Source organism: Aythya marila, assembly GCF_965140915.1.
Source record: "Aythya marila genome assembly, chromosome: Z".
Lineage (NCBI taxonomy): Eukaryota > Metazoa > Chordata > Aves > Anseriformes > Anatidae > Aythya > Aythya marila.
In genome coordinates, this window is record NC_139080.1 from 61,259,853 (window position 1) to 61,284,591 (window position 24,739).

The 24,739-nt window shown below is 37.8% G+C and overlaps 1 protein-coding gene across 1 annotated transcript in view; it reads left to right on the plus strand.

Annotated features, from left to right (window-relative positions):
- Positions 1 to 23,464, plus strand: part of MAN2A1 (mannosidase alpha class 2A member 1) — a 131,850-nt gene extending 108,386 nt beyond the window's left edge. Inside the window, exons 20-22 of the mRNA XM_082783086.1 lie at positions 10,431 to 10,625; positions 18,818 to 18,928; positions 20,512 to 23,464. Of these exons, the coding sequence (XP_082639212.1) occupies positions 10,431 to 10,625; positions 18,818 to 18,928; positions 20,512 to 20,664 (459 nt within the window). The 3' untranslated portion in view covers positions 20,665 to 23,464. The remainder of the gene's footprint in view (positions 1 to 10,430; positions 10,626 to 18,817; positions 18,929 to 20,511) is intronic.
- Positions 23,465 to 24,739: the final 1,275 nt, after the last annotated feature.

The following is a 24,739-nucleotide window of genomic DNA, read 5'->3' on the forward strand; positions in this document are numbered from 1 at the left end:
GTAGATGATATTTTATTTCTTATGATGGAAGTTTGTGTCTGCTGTTCAACAACAGTGTTAACATTTATATGCAAACACTATTTTTTCAGGCTAACACCATCCTCATTTTTATGCCAGGGCACTTAACAGCTTAATTGTTTCAAATACTGCTTCTTTCCTGACACTTCGATAAAGAGGTGTTATAGAAGGATTCTAAATAAAGACTGATTTATCTCCAAGTTCTAGTCATCGTCATACTGGCCAGAACTATAGGGAGTGAAAGTCCTCATCCTCCAACAGGGCAGCAGCCACTCATTGTAGCTGGCTCATGGTTAAAGAGGTAGCAAAGAGGATAGCCTTTTTCTGATTTCTGGACTTACAGTTGTGCCTCATTTTTTGTACATACTTCTGCAATGAGTTACATTATTTCCTTTGGGTGTTTTTATTTCTCTTCACTTGTGTGTACCCATCTGCCTACTCTGTTCAGAAGGACAATATTCTACTTGATAGTATACATAGTATTAAAGCTGTTTTTCCCACTAGCCCACATAATTGGACAAAGTGGAAGTGTAGGTCTTTTCAGCAGCTGCTCTGAGTTGGTGCAGTTAGAGCTCTTAAATCTAAATCTTGCTGTATCACCTCTTCTAGAAAGACCTAGTAATTCCTTCTGAAAGCTCTGGTGGTAGGACAGAGTCCTTCATAAAGGAAGGAGAAAGTCTGTGAGTCAGGCTTCTTTTCCTTGTATTCTCAACTGAAATAACTATAGAGAGAGAATCCCCTTGCATACAGAACAAACAATTTCTATTTTACATTTTCAAGTAATTTCTATTAGGGAAGCAACTTCCCCATCAGCAGCAAATTTCCAATGCAAATATAGTCTTTCTGGAAAACAAAAATTAGGAGATATCATGGGGTAACTTCTGTCTTGATCATCACTTTGGTGAGCTACTCCATTGTTGAAGGAGAACCCCAGAAAAATTCTGATCTCTGTGTTGCCAGTTAGTAGGAAACAAAATCTGGAACCATGTCCTTTCACATCTCTGGCATTGGTTATTTCTTTAGATTTTACGTCCATCCTCCTTCCTCCTGCATCATTACTGGAAAACACAAACACTGTAAGAATAATAAGAAAAGAAGAAATCAAATTGGCTGGGAGAGTCTATAAATTTTATTTTTTTTTTCTTGAAAAAGGATGTCATGCTGCTTATCTGCTTTTGTGATCCCTTTCATATAGCTGTACTGATGTCCTACATAGTTGTCAGCCTCTAAGTATGGTGGTGTGCTTATGGTCCCAGTGGCTAGTTACTTTGTATGCTCCAGAAAACATATGTTTGTTCTCCAAACAATCAGTTTATAGAGTGTGAGTGACTATGGCATCTGACTAACGACTCAATTAAACACAAGGATCTGACAGTGATCAAAGGAGCAGCAATAAATGGAGCAACTCTAACCAGGGAGGAAAGGAACACACTAAATTGGCTACACCTGAGATTGTCAAATGAGGACAATTGTTACTAGTGTGAAACCTGACAAGGTGACTCATCAGAAAACACTTTATGAAGACTAGGGAGGTTATCTCCTAAAAGAATGAGATACTTGTTATTACGTTGTTCTGTGGAAAAGACATAGGAGGGGAGAGAGAAGGATTGAAGGCAAGCAAATGTGGGAACACAGAGGGAAAAGGGAAATACAAGGATCTGTGCTTGGTCACTACAGTCTATCCTGATTCTTTATTAGCTCACCAATTAGTTTAAGCTTGTAAGGGTAATTAAATAATTTCATGTCAGATTAGGAAAGTAGAATAAGAGGTCTACTTTTTAGTTATTGAAGAGAGAGGCCATGGGATTGAGGAATCAACAGAACTGTCTGATGGTTACTAGAAAGTCTCTTATTTCTATGCATGCATGTGAACTGCTGATAAACTTCAAACTGGCATGTAGGTTTGCAACTACAAGGAGGTGAAGTCTGATATGGTGAACGGTTAAGAAGCCTAAGATCCAAGCCTGGATATCAGCCAGACTTAAAGTCCACATTGACTATTGAGGCATCAGCAGTGTACTTGTGAATCAAGAAAGTGATGGTGTCTGACTAGCGAGCTTCAGACCTTTTCAGCTGTAGGGTACAAGCAGGACCAGATTGTTCTGCTCATGTTTCTGAGTGCTCTGTGGGTGCTGGTAAAGGCTCTGCTCTCTTTTCATTTATGTGGCTGGTCATATATGTGGTATGTGTGTGCCTACTGAGGATACATGCCTTGCTCCTGCCTGGACTGGAACAAAGGACCACAGCAGTCTCCCACCTATCAAACTGGGATCAGAGGAGAACTCTGGTCTTAAAGACCCCCAAGTTTAATTCTATCAGACTGGGGAAGAGCAACTTCCATGGGTACAAAGTTCATTGAATTTGATTATTTGTAGACATCACAGGGTTCCTCACCTGCAGTCTTAGTACCAGCTCTGTTGGTACAGAAATTTTGTGATGATTTTAGAGTTACCGTGAACCAACTTGCAGCCTTGTGGACAGTGCCTCAATTTTTATTTCCTTTATAATCAGCCTTCAGGGACCCCTGTCACCTTGTGTGGCACAAATATGTTCCTAGTGTAATAGCTTTCAACTCAATTGATGGAAAATATTACATTCTGAGAGATAAAGACATTCTATCAATTCTCGTCTGCTCAATTCAGTCCTTTGCTGGTCAAAAAAATAAGCTATCAAAAAAAAAATGAAATCCACATCAAAATTCTCAAAAAAGTACTTGAAACACATCACCAAAAGAATTTATGCTTTGATATGCAAAACTGTAACATAACTGATGAATGTTTCATTGCTAACAAATATATATATGTGTGTGTGTGTGTGTGTGCGTGCACTATTCAGACAGATCCAGTATTTATATATTTCAGGATCTTTGTCCCCCAGGATTTCAGGAAATACTTTAATGCTCTACTATAGCAGAAAATAATCTGCACTAGTATTTTTGTTTATAGGCCTCATAAGATTTCAGGGTACCTGCCTGTTCAGTAGGCGCATTTGTGGCTGGTATTTCTGGTTGCAATTTATCTAGGTTTCCCTAAGAGTGTAATTCATTGTAGAAGACCTGCTTCTGCTCTTTTACAAAGCACTTGAAAATTGTTCAGCTGAGGAATCTTGTGCAGCTTCAAGTTCTTAAGTGTTCTGAATCCCCAAAGAAGATCTTCCTATTGCCTTATCTGGTTTCCAAACAATCTTGGTATATCCCCCTACAACCACTAGCCAGTTTGGAAGCTGATAGAAGTGATGAGCAGTGTTTTCTTTGACCTGCGGTTACGTTGGCCAAGCATGGCACTCTTGGTCACTGAAAAAAAAAATATTTGCATCAGAAGAAAAAGAGATTTTTCTATTGTAATTCTTGCTTCTGAAAAGAGATGAATGTTTGGAGATGCATTGTAGACTGAAGGAGATCTGAATATGCTTTTCACAAAGGGTTGATACAGAGCTGTGAATAATCCAGCTGCTTTAGAAGGAGGATTGACATAAGCATTTTAACATGCAAGATTCTTTCTTTCAGTCTGCATTGGTGTCTAATTGCTATTTGTTCCACAGTGGGTTTAAACCCCATTATCTGATACCCTTCTTGCTAACTCAAAGGCATCAGTTTTTACAGGCACACTAAAATCCAGTTCCAGACAGAGACATCAAACAAAAGGGAATACCTATGCATCCATATCTGGAGGACTTTTTAGTGATCTCAGAACCTGCCAGAAACAACCATACTTTTTGCAATACAATGTGCAACTTCAAATGAATTTTAAAAAAGTATATTGGATTTTTGCTTGATGAGGTAACACCCAGGCAGTCTTGCATGTAAAGCCTACACACAAGTTGAAACAATTTAGTGCTATATATCAGTTTAATGAATTTGACTAATATTGTTCCCAAATAAAATCTGAATTTCTAAACATAGATTCATAGAATCATTAAGATTGGAAAAGCTCTCCAAGATTGTCTGGTCCAACCATCCCCCTCCCACCAATGTCACCCACTAAACCTTGTCCCTAAGCACCAGGTTCAACCCTTCCTGTAACATTCATGGGGGTGGTGACTCCACCACCTACCAAGGCAACTTGTTCCAATGCCAGACTACTGTTCTTAAGAAATTTCGCCTAATTTCCAACCTTAACCTCCCCTGGCGCAACTCGAGACCTCTAGTCCTATCATGTGTGAGAAGAGGCTGACCCCCAGCTCCCCACACCTTCCTTTCAGGCAGTTGTAGAGAGCAATGAGGTCTCCCCTGAGCCTTCTCTTCTCCAGGCTAAACATCCCCAGCTCCCTCAGTCCTCATAGGGCTTGTGTTCCAGGCCCTTCACCAGCTTCGTAGCCCTTCTCTGGACACGCTCCAGGGTCTCGATATTTCTTGTAGTGAGGGGCCCAAAACTGAACACAGTACTTGAGTACTCCTGAAATAGAGAACCCTTTACAGAGTTAAGGATTCACGATGTTTGGTCTTGGGGAAGAATGTATGCATTTTAAAGCTAAGGCAGCTGTCCTTACCTATTATGTGTTTTTGTCACATATTTTAAGACTGCTTATTCACATAGTCAATGTTGTCTGTCATTATGTTTCACATTTATAAGCTGGCTACTGCAGTATCACCCACACAGTTTCTTACATAGAAGCTGCATCTCAACAGACATACAGACAAATTGTCAGTCTTTGAATTGCACAGGAAGAAACAAATTCTTCTTTCTGTGTTTGTCTTTGGAGGCTGACCATATCAGTTGCTGTCAGTTGCTACATTATGATTGAGAGAGATTTAATAACACTGCCTGTGTCTATTTTGGGACTAGTAATGCTCTGAAGAGTCTTTTTACTTCACAGCTTAGATTTTCCAGTCTAAAAGCATTCTTCTTCTGCCAGTGGTGGATTTTCTAAATTTGTAAAAGAGGAAGTTGATTAAAAAAAAACTAACAGTTTCTACACACAACATGAGAGTAAGAGACTTTTCTACCAGCAATAGTCCAGATGTTTTGGTATCAGACTCTTTTGATCTTCATCCTTTGATTTAGCAGGCCCAGAACTGGATCTGTTCCCAGATTTTGTCTGAATGTACTGAGATCCAAAGTCAGCATCCACTTTTCAGCATGTTTCATGAAACTGTTTGGATGCTGGTTGTTTTGGAGTAGTAAGCAAGTTTCCTTCCAGGTTTGGGCAGTTGTACTTGACAGAGAAAAGTCTAGAAGAGGACTAAATAGTCAAGATTTGTGATTTGATATTCCATCTGCCCCAATTTGCTTTCCTTATTTTTTTAAGGCTTCTTGCCTGTATTGAGAAGTTAATTGTTTCTCTGTCAGCATCAACTGAAGCCCAGTTATCAACTGTATCAGCTTTACTTTATTCTCTACACTGTCTTCCATTCTTTCTTCCATTCAATTACTAAAGGATTTCTGAAGAGTCTAATTAATGTTTTTCCCCTCTAATTAAGGACCCCACTTCCTTAGTTTAAGCTCTTAACAGAAAACCCTTTGAGTCTTTTCTTAATAAGTTCCATCCTCGCTTTATTGATAGAATAGCTCTTGTCTTCCATAAGGACACTCTTTATAGATGAGACCATTTTTAGAACTTGTTGCTGACTGTTACCTAAGGTTCTATTGGACTCTGTGTGTGTGTGGTTTCTTTTTTTTTTTTTTTCTCTTTTGTCTCTAAAAATAAAATTCAGAATTTTTCGCCTTACTTCTGATGAGAAAGAAGGGTCCTTGGGATTTGTATTCATTATTACTCAGTCACTGGGGGGGCTATATTTCAGAGCAGACTGTTTCTAATTGGATAACTGTATATGCGTGTGCTACAAGGTAGTTTAGAAAGGCAGTGTTTACTTTGATTAGAGCTCATTAAGCCAGCACTCAGCTATATCAGTGGCATTTGTCAGAATCTTGCCAATACATAATGTTTGTAAAGCTGCCAGTGGAGCTCCATTCACACTTTGAGTGTTAAACACAGTCATTGAAGTTGAGGAAACAATGCCACTTTTGAGAGCAGTACTTTAATTAGATGGAGACTGTGGGACTTTTACGTAGTATTAGCAGGGTACTGCTGAAAGCTACCCAGGTTGTGAATGTAGATACAGAGTAACTGTTCTTCCAAATCTGTTGTGTTTACATGAAGAACCTTATTTTCTCTGGCTTTCCTCGGAGCATTGAGTTTTGTATCAATTTATTAAGAGGACAAAGGCATACTCCGATCCCTTTATGACTGGGATGCGTATAGGAGGGGAACAGGCTTTGAAGTGTTCCTTCTGGAACTTTTGTAATAGCACTGTCTTGACAATGTTCGTAAAACCCCTTTTCTTTATTTAGTCTCCTGGCAGCTTTTGATACCTGCTTTACTCTCCATTCCTATTGCTAATACAGACATAGATTCACTGAATTACCTCCCCTGGGAAGAGACGACTGCACTTGTTCTGTTGGTGCTTACTGTCATTCCAGATGTGGGAATACAAGATTCGTGATAAAAATCTCCATTTTAGTGCAGCTTTTAAAAGTTTGAATTTTGGATAATGCTCAAGTTGAATGTTTATGACTGTGATAAAATAAGCAAACACAGCAGGAACAAAGATCAGCCAAGTTGATTCAGCTCTAGTTTTAGCATTTGCCAGAGTACTTCAAGACTGTGTTTCCCTACAATCATCAGTTGAAAAATCAGGAAAGATAGGAGCCACTCTTTATGGTTTTATTAAGGGTTTTCTGACAACTTTGTCCCTTTGCCCACTGGCAGTTAATGATTCTCTCCCACACACATTATTCCTGAAGGTTTTCGGTTCCATTCTTCCCATCTTTCCTGGTTTCCCAACTGCTACTTACCTTGCTGCATCTTTATCGTAAAAATACCTTTCTTATTTACATTACTTCTGTTAGCCTTAGAGATGGCCTTGAAGGATTCTGTCCTAGAAGATTGTCCTGCCCTATCTTTTAGAATTAGAATAGTTCAACTGGAAGAAGCCTACAGAGATTGAGTCCTACTGCCTGACCACTTCAGGGCCAAACAAAGGATAAAGCATATTAATCAGGGCACTGTCCAAATGCCTCTCAAACACTGACAGGCATGGGGCATCAATGACCTTGCTTGGAAGCCTGTTCTGGTGTTTGACCACCCTCATAGTAAAGACATTTTTCCTAGTGTCCAGTCTGAACCTCTTCTGGCACAGCTTTGTGCCATTACCATGCGTTTTGTCCTTATGTTACTGGGGGAAGAGACCGGCACCTCCTTCTCCACTTCCCCTCCTCGGGAGGTTGTACAGACCATGACATCTTTTCTGAGCCTTTTTTTTTTTTTTTTTTTTTTTCCACCAAACTAGACAACCCAAGTACCTTTAGCTTCTCCTCCTAGGACATGACTTCCAGCCTCTTTACCAGCTTTGCTGCTGCCCTCTATACACTTTCCAAGTACCTTTAGATCCTTTTCACATTGTGGAGCCCAGAACTGCACACAGTATTCAAGGTGAGGCTGTACCAATGCTAAATATAGTGGGAGCATCACTACTTTTGACTGGCTGGTGATGCTGTGTTTAACACACCCCACAATGTGGTTTGCCCTCTTGCCTGCCAGGGTACGCTGCTGGCCATGCCAAGCCTGCTGTCACCAGCACCCCCAGGCCTCTTTCTGCTGAGCTGCTCTCCAGCCATTCGTCTCCTAGTACTTGTGTCCAGCATTACTGTATCCCAGGTGCAGTGTCTGACGTTTTCCTGTGTTGAAATTAATGTCATTGATATCTGTCCAATGCTCCAATGTATCTAGATCCCTTTGTAATGCCTCTTGTCCCTCAAGAGGGTCAACTTCTAGCCGTGGCTGGGAACTCATCTAATACTTTGAGCATTTTCTTACTTTCATGTCAGCTAATGCACAGATTTGTCTCCCATTTTTTTTTCCTGTGTTTCTGATCTCTGGGATTTGTGAAAGATCTTGACTCGTGGATGTCATGCTTGTGTTAACATATAAGATATTTTTCTATACATGGAGCAGAAGCTTTCAGAAAGCTCTCACTTCTGTTCATCTCAAATGACCTTGGTGGCATTTTCTGAGGAACATCTGCTTCTGAAATTCAGGGCATCTAAATGAGTTCTGTTTGTTTTTGCCAAGCGCTGTACTTCCAGTTGTAAAGTTGGAGCTAGCAGAATGATTTTCAAGTCACTGTTCCATTAGTGAACTGTAGCCCTTCTCCAAGTAAGTATGTGGGATGTCTTACAGTAAGAATTTGCATGTAGGTAAAACGTGTAAAAGGAGAGAAAAATAAGTTGTTTTTGTGAAGGCTTACCATTCTTCCTCTTTCCAACTTTTTAGTCCCTTATAGCTGAAAAATCTAGAGTTAAGGAGACCATTGGTGCATATGGGGCATGCTGCTTTTTGACACGTTTCTAGTGTATGTTAGGTAGTGGTCAAAAGCAGGGAAGGGAATGAATAAACCTGAATTCTAGCAGGATCTCTGATCTCAAATGCTTTGGAGTATGCATGCCCACAGGTCAAAAATGCACATAAGGAACTAATCTTAAGTAATGGTGGTTGCTGGATGGTCATTTTCTCTTCTGCTGTTTCTCGGGTACTGTACCTGGAATTAGGAACCAGCTGCAAGAGCTCTGGATAGTAGGATGAATATATTATTTGACTGATTCAGATGCAAGTAATCAGCTTCTTTTACAGAAAAAAATATTTGAAGAATAATAAGAAAACCGATGATAGAATAATATGACCTACTTTAGCACATAAATGGCAACAGAGTAAACAGTCAGTGTTCCTTTTGGGGTCAAACAGTGAACTCTTCTTTAAAAAAACATGTATATGCATGTTTCCCCGTGGTTAGGGAATGTATGCAGTCATTTGAACTAAGACAGCTTTAGCTGTATTTAAAGCAAGCTTGCTCATATTTTAATGGGAAAGGGGAGAATAATGACAAGAAAGTTTGCCAGAGATGCTGAACTATTTAAGGTAATAGAAAAAAATCAAGGCTAACTGTGGAATTGGAAAAGGACTTCAAACTGATTAAGCATGCAGTAAAATGGCAGATGAAGTCAATGTAGATAAATGTGTGCAGTGATGCACATGGGGGAGCAATCCTCTACAACTATTAGCTATTGCCATTTTTGGAATGGAATTTGGGATCGTGATAAATCTATAACAATATTAGCCTCTGTGCTTAGTAGCTGCATAAGAGGCTAACACTGTTAGTCATTACTGAGAAAAGAACCAAGAACAAAGCAGAGATTACCCAGTTACATCAACTCAGCTCTGGCATATGTTAAATTGCTACACTGTCAGATGCATTTAATGCTTGTGCAAAGGTATAAATAAATATACATGCACACGTCAAAACAGGAATTACTATTATGGTTGTTCATTACAAACTGATAAATACTTCCCCCCCTTTGCTTTAAGTGTCTCACATTTATTATTTCCATGTTTTCAACCTACCATAAAATGCAAATTTAAGATCACAAAGTTTAGGATGCTGTATTGTTGGTAAACTTTCTTCAGAGTTTTCACTAAAAATCACCTGTCTAACTACAAATAAGTAGGGATTTGTCTGATGAAGTATGTGAAGAAAAATAAGTGCAAAAGCAATTTTTCATGTTTCTACCTTGGTTTTCCTAACATTCTAAAACTGAAAGTGCCTTGTAAAGTTTCTTTGTTTTCTTTTCTGGCTTCTGTGAAGCTTTGAATTACTGCAGTGAACGTGAAGACTTAATCGTTTCAGGGCTTGTGACACAGTTTCTGCAGCCATGTTCGAAGCACTCCAAGTAAAACTTTGTAAAAACTGTGGATGGAGTTCTTTCAGTTCCTGCTGGTGTGATGCTGAAATGAAACTGCTGAATGTGAATTCTTTTTTATTGCCACCAAGGCAAAGATGATAGTTGCAATACTCTACACCTAACCCCCCTTTCCCCCCCGCCCCTACCCCCCCCCCCCCCAAAAAAAAAGGGGGGGGGTGCAGTTTTTTCTTTTTTAGATCTAAAAAGAAAGAGGGAGGTAGGATACAGGTTAGATGAATCTGAAAAAGGAAGAAAAAATAAGAAATATAGGATAGAAAAATAATGTAATAAAAGAAGCCTGCAGAAGACTAGCTTGCTGTCAGTATTCAGGTAAATACTGAAACATATAGAGTAAGTTACTAGAGTAGTAACTTGCTTGTTTCTCTAAACTGTGTTGTTTATGAAGAGCTAACTTGAAAGACTGCACAATTGTGTAAAAAGAGATACCTTAATTATCATTTTGAAAGATGTACTAATACTTGTAAATCATGAGGGTTTCCTAATATTAGAAAAAAGAGAATTTGTGGATAGTCAGAAATTTCCAAAAGTAATTAAACAGATAATCTATAAAATTTTCTGTTAAATTAGTGGATTCATATGTAAAGGAAATTATTTAGAATTTTAGACATGTTGGTATAGTAACTTGATCTTGAAAATATTTTGTCTCGTGTTTTGCAGAATGAAGAGAAGGCATCAGTCAGTTTTCCCTCGCTTCTTAGCCATATGACTTCGTCTTTCTTAAATCATCCTGTAATTGTGATGACAACATATGCAGATTCAGGTGTCCCGGAGATGCTGAATACTTTTTCTCCACTCATGTCATCTATGCCTTGTGACATTCATATAGTTAATCTGAGGACAATCCAGTCAAAGGTAAGGTCAAAAGGATCTTTTAACAAGCAAACTTTTTAATATAGTCCAATCAAATACTTTATTCTAGGAAAGTAATTTATAAAGTTCTTATTTGATAAATTGTATAGTAATTACTAGTTTTTGTTAAGGTTAGTAAACTTTGGGTACAATCATTATTGCTTTTAATAAAGCATGTTGTTTAAAATCCCTCTGATTCCATTTGGTAGGCTTAACAAAAAATAGCCATATTATAGCACCCACTGGAATAAATTCTTACAGTATTTTTAAGCTTCAGTATAAGACCTATTTTAATTATGCTAACAACAGCTTATATTCTATGGTTCCTGTGAAACTGTTCTCTGGTATGTCTAAAAATCAAACCCAAACCTGTTCCATATCTTTTTGCTGTTGTTTTTGTTTTTCTCTGCAAAAGAACTTACACAATTGTAAACATCATATATAATTTTTCTGTTTGGTAAGCCACAGAGGAAGTGCTTTGTCCCTCCTACTTCCACCAGGCCTTGTAAAAATTCTTTTCAGCTTTTTCAACACCTTTTAAAATGTGGGCGTCTAAACTTCACGCCGTATCTCAGTATTTCTCACCAGTGGTGTTACCATAGATGAAATTCCTTTTTAATTCTGCCACACTTAGATACTTACAGACTACAGTTGTCCCTGCTCCCTTGGAGCCTCTATGGTGGCTGAGGTAAAACTGCTCATCAATAATGACCTCAAATCATATTCAGAATATTTGCAAAACTTTCCATTAATTACTGTAAATGTATCAGTTACACAGTTCATCATTTTCATTTTCATTCTTTATTTTAGAACTTAAACAATCAGTTCACTTCTCACACTTTGTTAGTAGTTCAATGTCATATGAACTCCTTCAGCTCTGACTGTTTCTTATTTTGAATTTCAAAGTGAACTAACTCTTCATTCTGTGGGTCTTATGTCTTTGAAGAGTTAGGAAGAAGCTTCATACTGAATTAAATCATTATGTGAAGTGTATGTTCCACACTTTGCTGTAAAATCTTTTCATTTTCCTCAGCCAGTTCGGCACTGCCTTTTTTCTTCAGCACATCAGGTCTGGTACAGACCTTCATGAACATGACAACTTTTCCACTTTGGGGCCTAAATTTCTTCCCCATGTTTGTATAATTTGGTAATGAAACCCGTGAAATGGAAGACTGGCTCTGCATCAACCATTTTGTTCAATATTACTCATAGATGAATTTTACTACTTTATCTGTGCTATTCCAGCCATATTATCCCAGTTGGCAGAAGATTTTTAGAGGCTATGCTTTTTCCCTGTCCACCACAGTGTAGTTCAATGGTTACTTGACTGACGGCTCCCAAGTTCACAGCATTATGCTGTGCACTTCAAAGTGAAAATTATTAGTATTCATAAGATAGAGGCACTATCATTATAGGTACGGAACAGTTCTTCCCCACAGCGGAAATGGTACTATGCTATGCAAAGAATGTCTTGCATGCCAAAAGGACCTTTTCAGTTTTCTCCTTGCTTTCTGCTTCCTTTTCCCATCTTACAAGAATCTGAATGACGAATGCCATAATTCTGGCTAATTGATGCAGTGCAATTTTTTCCAGAATTTAGATTATTTATATATTGCTTTAGCTGTTGAGTCATAGAATCAAAGAATCATTTAGGTTGGAAAAGACTTCAAGGTCATCAAGTCCAACCATCACATCACTCTAGAAGTCCACTTATAAACCATGTTCCTAAGTGCCACACCCACATGTTTCTTGAATATCTCCAGGGATGGTGACTCCACCACCACCCTTGGCAGCCTGTTCCAATACCTAACGACCCTCTCCGTAAAGAAATTCTTCCTCCCCTGGCACAAGTTGAGGCCGTTGCCTCATGTCCTATCACTTTTCACCTGAGAAAAGAGACTGACACCCTCCCTGCTTCCACCTCCTGTCAGGTAGTTATAGAGAGAGTAGTGAGGTCTCCCCTCAGTCTCCTCAAGACTAAGCAGTCCCAGTTCCCTCACCTCATGCATCTCGTTCTCTAGTCCCTTCACCAGCTTTGTAGGTCTCCTCTACACACCCTCCAGCACCTCGACGTGCTTCTTGTAGTGAAGGGCCCAAAACTGAACACAGCACTTGAGGTGCAGTCTCAGCAGTGCTGTGTACAGGGGACTAAACCCTTCCTTAGTCCCACTGGCCACACAATTTGTGATGTAGGCCAGGATGCCATTGGCCTTCTTGGCCACCTGGACACACAGCTGGCTCGTGTTCAGCTGGCTGTTGGCCAGCACCCCCAGGTCCTTTTCTGCTGGGCAGCTTTCCAGACGCTCTTGCCTGAGCCTGTACTGCTGCATGGGGTTGTTATGAGGCACCTGGCATTTAGCTTTGTTGAATGTCGTGTAATTGGCCTTGGTCCCTTGGTGCAACCTATCCAGATCCTTCTGCAAAGTCTTCTTGCCCTGAAGCCTATCAACATTCCCACCCAACGTGGTGTCTTTGGCAAGCTTACTGAGGGTACACTTGATCCTCCACCAAGATTGTTGGTAAAATATGAAAGAGAACTGGCCCCAGTACTGAGTCCTGGGGAACATCACTTGTGACTGGATGCTAACAGGATTTAACTGCATTAACAATGACCCTTTGAGACCAGCCACTTTTTTTTTTTTTTTTTTTTTTTTTTTTTTTTTTTTACCAGCCACACAGTTCATCCTTCCAAGCCATGAGTAGTCCTTTTCTATAGGAGAAGGCTGTGATTCTGTAGGAGAAGGCTTTGACATTTGCCAACCTCCAGTCATCTGGGACCTTTCTTGTTAGCCAGGACTAAACGGTAAATTTTTGAAAGTGACTCAGCAAACACCTCTGCCAGCTCCTTCAGTACCCTTGAGTGGATCCCCTCTGGCCCTATAGATTTTTGGGTATCCAAATGGTTAGTAGGTCGCTAGCCATTTCTCCTAGGCTCACAAGGTCTTCGTTGTGCTCCCTGTCTCTGACTTCCAGCACAGTGAGCTGGGTACCCTGAGAAGAAGTGGACTTTCTAAGAAAACTGAGGCAAAAAAGGCATTAAGTACCTCATCTCTTTCCTCAGCTCTTGTCACTATGTTTCCCCCCACACTGAGTAAAGGATGGAGATTCTCCTAAACCTCCCCCCCCTTTTTTTTTTTGTTTCTATCTTTATAAAAACATTTTTTTATTGTCTTTCAGTGTAGTAGCCAAGGTAAACTCTAGCTGTCATTGTCCCTTTGAATTGACATCCCTGCAGAACACCTATGATCAAGGGCTGAGAACTCCATCATCTCATGATCCCTGTTTCCAAGATGGCCTCCAACCATCACCCACAAGGCCTTTGCTATGGACAAACAACAGTTCAAGCGGGGCACCTTCCCTAGTTTGTTCCCTCTCTACCTGTGTCAGGAAGCAATCCTCTGCACATCCTAGGAATCTCCATTTGCTACTTCTCTGCCATACTGTATTTCCAGTAGATGTCAAGGAAGTTGAAGTCTCTCATGAATGACTGCTAGCAATTGCAATACTTCTATATCCTTACAGAATGTTTCTTATGCTTCTTCATCCTGGTCTGTAGCACACTCCTACCACAGTATCTCCCATGTTGGCTTTTCCCCGACTTACCCAGAGACACTCAGCCTTTTCATCACCGTAACTAAGCTCCATGCAGTCCAAACCTTCCTCAATGCAGAGGGCTATCCCACCTCCTCTTCTTTCTGGCATATCTCTCCTGAAGAGTCTGAAGCTATCCATCACCGTGCTTCAGTTGTGTGAGCCATCCTGCCATGCCTCTATCATGAAGTCTATGATATCACAGCCCTGAGACTGGGCTAAAAATTCCAGTTCCCCCTGCTTATTTCCCATGCTACAGGCATTTGCTCAGAGGCATTTAAGTTGAGTCCCTGATAAAACTCACTTACATGGCTGGCATTCCTTTGTGTTGCTCTTCAGGAGTTCTTCCTGTTCCTTTTGCTATCCTTGGGCAGCCATTGCTAATGCTGACATCAACATTACCCCTCCCCAGAAACTTCAGTTAATTTTTTTTTTTTTTCACCAGATTGGCAGGTCTCTTTCCCTCCTCAGACAGAGCTCCCCATCATCTCCCAGTAGATGAGGCTTCTCAAGATCCAAGACCTGCCCCTCCACTCCCCCACATGCGACTGCCCACTTGAAACTGATTTTTAAGAAGTGATATTACAATTTCACATAAAGGGGTACCAAAACAAAAGTATTAGGATTTAAGGTAGAAGTTAGAATGCATGAAAATGCATTAAAGCATAAATGAGAAAAAGGGAATTTCTAGTTTTCTGCTCCTCTCAGAGGGGGAAAAATAATATTGTTTTAAGATACATGATCCTGTCATGGAAGAGTCCAATGTCTTATTGTTTGTTTGACAAAGATTTTGCCTACTGTAAGTAGACAGGACCTCAAGACTTAAAAACTGATTGCATTTGTCCATTTATACTGAATATAAGTGCATATTTTTCTCATGTTATTTGAACTTTGTGATGCATGCCTGTTAGCTTACAGTATCAGATAAAAAATGTTAAAATGTTTTTTTCTCTCTCATCCAAATTTTAGCAGCATTGCCTTGGGATACTGTTTATAAGGAAGCTTAGGATTTTTAATTTTTTTTTCCTGCTAGCAGCCTGATATGAGGACAGCATTTTACTTCTCAGAGATCAAAATCAAATCAAGCTTTGACAGCTCTTCCAAGAAAGGCAGTCAGAGATTTGATAGTATGGTAGTTAGGGAATTTTTGTCTTCATAACAATGTGAAGCTTCACAAGACTAAAGATATTTCTGTTTGCTAAAATTTGAGAAATGTGTTACAGGTTTTCATGCAGATGGCATAGTCATGTTTAGAAGGTATACGTGACATAAATTGGGTTCATCGTTGCTCAGATGTTCCCTTAGGCATTCATAGACCTAATATAATTTACCTAGCGATGATAGAAGAAGAGATAAGTTATAGTAGATGTGGAGACTGTGGCAGCTTGCTCAGTCTTAAGACAGATTAGCACAGCTTAGGTGTGTTGTTTGCTTCTTCTTTTTTAATTTTTTTGTTTACAGTTGGATGCTATCTGCATGTTAAAGTCCTGGGAAGTCTAAAAGGTTGTCTGCTATACCATAGGTGTTTACACTTGGCAGAACTCACTTTCTGAAAGTGTCATTAATTGTTTATTACCTTTGTGTTGTAAACATTTTGAATCTTAATTAAGATAATATTTAATTTTAAAAACTTAAGAGATGAAATATTCATGCCATCATTTGAAATGCGTTTGTTATGCAGATGACAAAAAGGTAATTCTACGAGATACAGAGAAAGTGTTGATATTCATTACTCTCTTGTCATTTTTAACATCAATTTACCCCATTGAAAGTCAAGCTTTTGCAGCATGAATTTTAATATTTCTCTAATCTGATGTTTAGGCAGATAATAATACTTTGTGTGCATAAAAATGTCTACTTCTAAGTGCAAACGTTTTGCCACATCAGTGACAGTGAAGAAGTTGGGAATTAGAGTTGGAGACTGAAAATAATTTTTTTGGTGTCATTATTATTAACTTAATATAGGAAGTTCCAATAAACAATATAAGAACTTTTTCAACTACCAAGGATATATTACACATATTAAACCTATTTAAATTGTCTGACTGTAGATACCATGCATTAATTAAGAACAGGATTTTAGGTGGTTATAAGTAAGCTATTTATGAAAATCTTATCAAACTGAGATTTGTTCAGGCTTTGTAAACTATGCAAATGTTTTACTGCAAAATATCTAATTTCAAGTCCAAATAACATGAGTAAATTTTTGCTATTTTAAGTGTCTTCTAAGGAAACTTCCATTTAAGTTTATCAGTTTTCCATTTTTTATCATCTGAATGAGTATTTAGTAATGTGAATTTGTTATACTATGAAGCAGTGACATACTGTGGTTTAAAGAAGCTGGTTCAGGCTGTTCCGAGATGTACTTTATTAGGAGAAACTTGGTTTGGAACTGAAGCCTTAATCTAATGATACCTTTTGTTTATTACACCTCCAAGAGTTAAAAATCAAAAAAAGAATAATCATAGAGTCATAGAATGATTTGGATTGGAAGGGACCTTCAAGACCATCCAGTTCCAAACCCCTGCCATGGGCAGGGACACCTCCCACCAGGCCAGGTTGCCCAAAGCCCCATCCAGCCTGGCCTTGAACACCTCCAGGGATGGGGCATCCACAGCTTCTCTGGGCAACCTGTGCCAGTGCTTCACCACCCTTACAGTGAAGAATTTCTTCCTAGTATCTAATCTAAATCTACCCTCTTTTAGTTTAAAGCCGTTAGCCTTTGTCCTATTACCACACTCACTGACACAGAGTCCCTCCCCAGCTTTCCTGTAGGCTCCCTTTAGGTACTGGAAGGCCGCTATAAGGTCTTCCCAGAGTCTTGCCTTCTCCAGTCCCTCACTACCCTCAAAATAAAGAACGTCTTCCTAATATCTAATTTATATCCAGTCTTTTGTAGTTTAAAACCATTAACTCCTTGTCCTTTCACTACACTCTGACAAAGAGTCCTACCTTAGCTTTCCTGTAGGCCCTCTTTAGGTACTCGAAGGCTCTGCTATAAGATGTCCCCTGGAGCCTTCTCTTACCCAAGGCTGAACCCCAACTCCCTCAGCCTATCTTCATACGGAGAGGTGCTCCAGCCTCTTGATCATCTTTGTGTCCCTCATCTGGACTTGTTCTAATACTTCCATGTCCTTCTTGTGCTGGGGCCCCAGAGCTGAACACAGTACTTCAGCTGGGGTCTCATGAGAGCAGAGTAGACAGGGAGAAACACCTTCCTCATGCTGCTGGCCATGCTGTTTTGATGCAGCGCAGGTAGGATATGGTTGGGTTTCTGCGCTGCAAGCGCACATTGATGGCTCACGTTGAGCTTCTCATCAATCAACACCCCAAGGTCCTTCTCATCAGGGATACTTTCAGGACATTCTCTGCCAAGCCTGTATTTACATGTATACTTGGGATTACCTCAAGTACAGTACTTATCAGCATAGGATTCTCCAAAGCATTAGATACTCATTGAAGTAGCAGAAAAGAATTTAACTCATGACAGTGATTATTGGGAAAAAGCATCATCACAAAATTCAAGTACAATGGAAATAAATTAATTTTAAAAAGAAAAAAATAAAGAGCTGGCATAATTGGAGATCTTTTGATGATGTTACAACCTTATTGAGTATTTAGTAAGATGAAGAGTTGAAGAATGAAAAAAAAAGTACAACAAAATAAATAAAATAAATGAGAGAAAACAATGTTGAAGGCAAATGCAAATGTTGAATGCTAACAGCTTGTGACAGTATATAGGACATCTCATCATGGGCCATTCATGTATGTGCTATGAAAATAGCTTGCATGCATATTCATCTGTAATGTGAAGAAAAATTTCTGTTACTCTCATTGTACATTCTCATATTTTTTTTTTACATGATAGTGTAAAATAAAAGGAAAAAATCTGTAGCAATTGAAACTTCCCAGCCATGGGGGAATCTTCCCATGCTCTAGGAATATGACTTTGTTTTCTGAAGCACGTCTAAAAAAGATTCTGACTTGTGGCATTTATACTCTATTCTTGTGACCATTTGTCCTAAGTGATTTTAATTGTTTGGTTCAAACTAGAAAGTTGAGATTGTGGATTACTTTGTTGTCTACTGAGGCTCAAGAGCACTGTATGTCTTACCTATAATTATTTAATGTTTTTAGTAGTGTGTGGTTTCACACACATCGTAAGATGAGTGAGATTTCAGGGAGCAGATTTGCAAAATGTAAACTTGATACAACATAGTCACAATAAATTTGAAGCTAGCTATTGTAATTATCATATGTTTGGTTTAGTTTTGCCATGTAATGTATCTGGGAAGCCAATTAACACAGCTATGAAAGCTACTCTTAAATTCTGAGTCTGCTTGTACATGTGAATTTACTGATCTCTGAACTCCTTAAGTTCACATTCTTTAGTAATTTGTATACCTAATATCACTTTGCTATTTAATTATTTTTATATTTAATCTTATAAACATTAAAAGAAGCATGTCTGTTCAGTCTAAGCTGAATGTTATTTAAGGCATATGTGGTTCCATAACTTTAAGGTAATAATAATCTTTTGAGGTCCTAAAATGTCTTGCTGGCTCTGCTACTTTCTCAGTAACTTTTATTTTGCTTATTTGCAGGTAGATCCTGAGCCATCTGATGAAGCTGCTCTGATTCTTCACAGAAAAGGATTTGATTGTAGATTTTCAAACAGAGACTTGGGTCTACTCTGTTCCACTACTCAGGGAAAGGTATACTGGCATTTTATGGGTAGTTTACTTTGCAAGTATAGCAGGAACACTGATATTTAAGTAAAATTATTACTCAAGTAAAGGTAGTAATTTCTCGAGAGTTTCAGGATAATAGCTAAATTTAAAGCTGTTTTCCGTTTGGTAAAGATGGGCATCTGCTGGTGTGGGGAAATGACCATGTATGTATCTGCAAGTTAACTTCTACATCAGCTGTAGCCTTATTAACTTCCCGTAAATGTCCTATAATGTCATACAATAAAATTTCTCAAATAGTTTTTGAATAGTGTAGTATAAACAACTTTACCAAAGAAATAGTCAAATTACATATTCTGAAGTGTATTCTTCTGAATAGTGTTAGTTAACATCTGTAAATTGTGTGATTGCTACTTTGAAAACTGTTTATTACAGCATGTCCTTTGTCTTCCAATGCTCCCTTACATGACCTACACCATTACAAATATCTAAGTGGTTTGCAATTGCTATTGAATTGGTGTGAAAAATTATGAAATGTAAATTATGAAATGTAAATAATATAACTCTTGTGTTACAGACAGTAGACTGGGTAGTTATAAATCTATAGAATTTTTGTCATCTGTGTGGTTTTACTCAGCTAGACAGCTGAGCTCCACCACAATGGCTCTCTCACTCCCCCTCCTCAAAGGGAAAGGGGGAGAAAGTATGATGGAAAGTGCCCAAGGGTTGAGATAAGGACAGGGAGATCACTCAGCAATCACAATCACAGGCAAAATAGACTCACCATAGAGAGACTAATGTAATGTATTACCTATTACTAACAAGGTAAAAAAGTGAGAAACTACAAAAAAAAAAAAAAAAAAAAAACTAAAAAGACCTTTTCCCCATCCAACCTGTCCTATGTCCTCCCCCCCAAGCAGCACAGGGGAAAAGGAAATGGGGGCTGCAGTCAGTCCCTGACGCTTTGTCTCTGCCTCTCCCTCACGGTCACTCTGTGGAGATCTGCTCCATGTGGGACCCATGGGCTGCAGGGGGACAGCCTGCTCCACCAGGGGCCTCTCCCTGCACAGCCCGCAGGGGAACTGCTGCTGCCTGCCTGCAGCACCTCCTGCTGCACTGATCTTTGGCTCTGGCCAGCAGCAGGTCCCTTTTGGAGCAGCTGGAGCTGGCTCTGCTCTGACATGGGGCAGCTGCTGGGCTCAGCTCACAGAGGCCTCCCCTGCAGTCCCCACTACCAAAACCTTGCCACGTAAACCCAATGCATCATCAAATCTTTGAATAGATTTTGGATTTTCTTAAAACAGAAGAGTAGCTGATATTTTTTTTTTATAGAAACAAAGAGAACTTCGAATATTTCTGATCACTTTTTTAATATATTGATTTAGCTTACCTGATTTGAAATGTGGAAGCAAACTACCTAAAAAGGTTTAATCTAGTGTATAGTATCTTAAGCATTGTTCTTAGAAATGTTTGGTGGTTTTGGTGCAAGAATTGTTATGCTGATAACTTTGAAAAGTATCTAACCAGGATGTTAGAGATTAAATTGTAGTCAATTTTAAGGTACATACTCAATTTTCTTTTTCTTTTTTCTTTTTTTTTTTTTCCTCCAGGTAAAGGTGCATAAACTCTTTAACAAATTCAGTGTGGAAAGTCTTACACCTGCATCTTTATCTTTGATGCATTCACCTCCAGATGCCAGAAATATAAGTGAAGTAAATATGAGTTCTATGGAGATAAATACATTCCGGGTTCGACTAAGATGAAATCTGGTTTTAATACTCAGATAGAGAAGAGGAATCTGCAAGTATGTCTTCTCAGAGTTTCACGTGCAATAAGAAGCACATTATTGTTATTCCAGCTTCTGGATACTGTGAGAAAAACATGCATTCTCTAATTTTTTTGATCAACACAGTGAAAAGCCATGTTGCAAGCAACCTCTTTTTTTTTTTTCTTTTTTTTTTTTTTTTTTCCATAAAATACCAACATCAGTATAAGTTAATGCAACAAGTGAAGAAATTTCTAAGGATGTTAACCTCTCAACAGATTAAATCTCAGGTTAAATGCTAACTAATGATGTTTCTGGTGTTTTAATTTTCCTAAGAAGGGTATTGGATTTTAAACAGCCTTCTTTGCTGATTGTTGATAAATTTATGTAGAAATAATACTGAGTAGAAAGCCCAGATACAGCCTGGAAACAAATGGAATAAAATGTTCTTGTGTAGTAGCTAATGTCCAAAAACTTGCAATCATTTATACAAAATAACAATAATCTCAATTTATTCCACAATTAATTTCAATTCATTCAACAAAAAGGGGATCTTTAATTGTGGTAAAATGAAAGCCTGCAGTACTTGTGACAAGTGATGGTAGATTTTAATATTTCTACCGTTCACCTGAATTATGTAAATAGAAAAACATGAACCTACAAAATAATTTTGCAATGGAAATGTTTAATAAAACTCCCATTTTGTTACTTGACACACTGGGATATGTGCAATTACTCCATTATCATACATGATGAGAAATGTCCATACTTATCATGAATACAGGATTTTTTATAAAACTCATTTAGATATTGATGTTCTCTGAAATGAGTTTTCTATTTCAAGATTACCATATCAAGATAAATGTGCCTTATTTTTTGATATGTCTTGTTACAATTTTGGTGTCTATGTTAATGTTTTTTGGGGAAAGGTAGTTTATATAATACTTAAGCTGTGTATCTCCTATTTGACAATGCTGGCCGCACTCTGATCTATGTCCTCCTGCACCAAGTTTGTACTATCTTATTCTGAACATTTTGACTATTTGAATGTATTAAAATGATGTCATAACATGAAAAAAAAATTACTGTAAAATCTAAATTCAGTTGCTTTCAAGGAAAATGCAACTTGATGCAGAGAGTTGATAGTAAGCAAGACATAGTTTGCAAACCCATCAAAACATGTGCTTGCCTGTCACACAGACTGTGTGACCTGTGCATTCAGAATCATGTGCCTATATTAATTTTTCAAACTTGCAACCTCAGTTACATTGCCAGTGTTCACATGTTCATTTACTGAAAAATGGAGTCTTACTTTTTGCTTTGTTTTCACGTTACGTAATACATATTTAGTGCTGAAGCCATTCAAGTGTGAAAAATATTCCCTAAGTAGAGCTGCTGTTTACAGTTAATACATATAAACATGCACTTGAGTATGATTCCATTTACTAGTCTTCATTTATCTTCACACTTCTTATTTCCATCTGTTGTTTATGCTTTCCAAATATCATTGCTTATCTTCAATACTATTGCATGGAAAGTCATTGTAACTGATAAAAAGGTGTGCTATTTTCTAACTCTAATAATACCTACTGTATTTAATTTCATCATTATTGTTCCACGATGTATCAAATTATATCTTGTAGCTACAGGCTATCTTAAAAGAAAATGAAAGTGAAATTTTAGTTTCATGCATTGTCACGGGTTGGATTTCTGTCAGGATTGCGTAGATTTCCCTATTTGATTCAATCTACTGTATGTTTTGTAGTTAATGGAATACTTAGCAGAATCTGGTGCAAGTTATATAAAAACGTAAGAACCACTAACCACAAATGGAAGAATCAGATGGATCCACTAAATGGATGTTTTCATGCAATAAACATGTACTGTAAGTTTTCTTAGCTATAGTAATTGAAAATACTTTTTGTTGTTGTTGTTGGAACTCAAAGCTTGGTAAACTTGCCAGCAGAAGGGTCTCATAACGTTTATTTTATTGCATCTTCAGCATTAAAGTGCTTCAGAGACTTTGTGTGTTCTGTGCAAGAGAGCTTTCAAAATACTATTTCAAGTTTTGTTACGCAGAAACGTAAAATTTTGATGCAATAAAGTATTTTGCCTGTTGGAATTGCTTCCAAAAATGTAATTCATATAGCATTGTACCTTTTTCTTTTATCATCAGCTGTACAATCATGATGCCTGAATCTTTCTTAACCAGCAGATTTAGTCTATGTTCCTTTTTTTGCATTTGTTTTCTGTAGCAACAGAACAGCCTTCAATTTGGGATTATTTCTAGAAATCCTTAACTGTGTCAAAACTCCAAAGACTGAAAATAAATATTACTTTAGAATATGGCTAATGATGTTTTCAAAGTTTTTTTATTATATTGGATATTTCAGTGAAATTATTGTTTTTTGACATATTCACCATCTAATTTGGTTTTATGTATACATATATATTTTTTTTCTTTCTATTTTTTATCTGCTGGTTTTAAAACTACTGGTTAAGAGAACCAAGCATCCTTACTTTCAACCAGTATGGTTTTTAAAGACACCGCTGTATAAAAAAATGGCTTAAAACCTTGTAATTGCTTTCCATGGTAGTTATACCTGTACTGGTTTTTTTTGTTTGTTTGTTTGTTTGTTTTTAATTTTTATTTTTTACATTCCTATTAAATCTTTGTTTTTACCTGCTCATACTGTCTGAAACAACTGATTTAAATTGAAGGCTTTTGATATTTTCTCACGGAAGATTTTATATCTTATGGGGATATGTAAAATAAGATCTAATAAAAGATAATGTTATTGTGAGATGTGTTCAGTGTCATTATTTCCTTTTCTGTAACCAGTTCAAAAACAAAATAAAAGCTGTCATAACTCGACTACTTCACAGGTAGATGTTAAATTCAGAGACCTAAGCATGTGTGTCGACAGGGAGAAGGGTGGGCACTTTTTCGTTCACAAAAGAAACTTTGCATTGAGTAAAAGTTGCAGTCTGTGCCTGAAACTGTTTGATGCTGGACTGGATAGTCTTAGCTATAAACGTAAAAGTATACATATATAGGTACCACATAAGTACCCGTAATTTTGGAGTTGATATTTCAAGATAAAGAATAAAAGTATAGTATTATATACTTTTATAACATACTTGTCTGTCTGTCAGGTAGTAATGGGTATGGATCCAATCTGATACGCCACACCACTTTTTTAAGGTCGTCCTACCCTAGAATCAGTAATATCAGCTTGACTGTCTGGATGGAATGCATTCCAGTTACATATAAAATCTGCTAATTCTTGAAAAAAAAACATTTACTGTATTTGATGTATTCCTGAGTACATCAAGTTTTAAAATAACAGATGCAACATCTCTCTTTAGTGTACATCTGTGGACACTAAAACACATTGTTTGTTCACACTTAACAGATTATCTGACTCGTGATGTATATATGAGAAAATGTAAAATTAATGTAGATTCAATTTGTTGTCCTATTTATTGAAGGATAACAACTGTCATAAGTGTTTATATACGTTTAAGAATAACATCTTTAAGAATTTGCAAAAAAAAAAAAAAAATCAGCCAAAGGCATTGAATTTGTCTTCTGAAAGAAGGAATATGCAAAAAAGTTTAATTTGTGTTTGAAAATAAAATTTGTTCCTACTGGAGAAATGTTAAGATTTTCTGGCAGAGTTCTTACTAGCACAAAGTATGTCTCCGATGTTTCTGTAAATTATAATCTCAAATTGGGAATCTGACAGTCTTTTAATACACAGATTTTTTTGGACTAATCAATACCTACAGCGCATATTGCATCTCTAGCTTTTGTCTGCCAGCATTTCTATGTAGTAGCAATAATGTGTTACTTACATTACGGTCTGTCTTTTATATAAATTATTTAACAACACTGAGGGTAATGAGAAAAAGATTAAATAAAGTATTTCCTTAGTGAATGTAAACTTTTGATGTTTGAACTGTAAAGACAGCGACACATTTCAGAGCTTCAGATTCTCCACATAACATATTCTTTCTGCTACCTGCTAAGGGATGTCTTTTGACAGTCAGTCTATGAATCCATTCATATT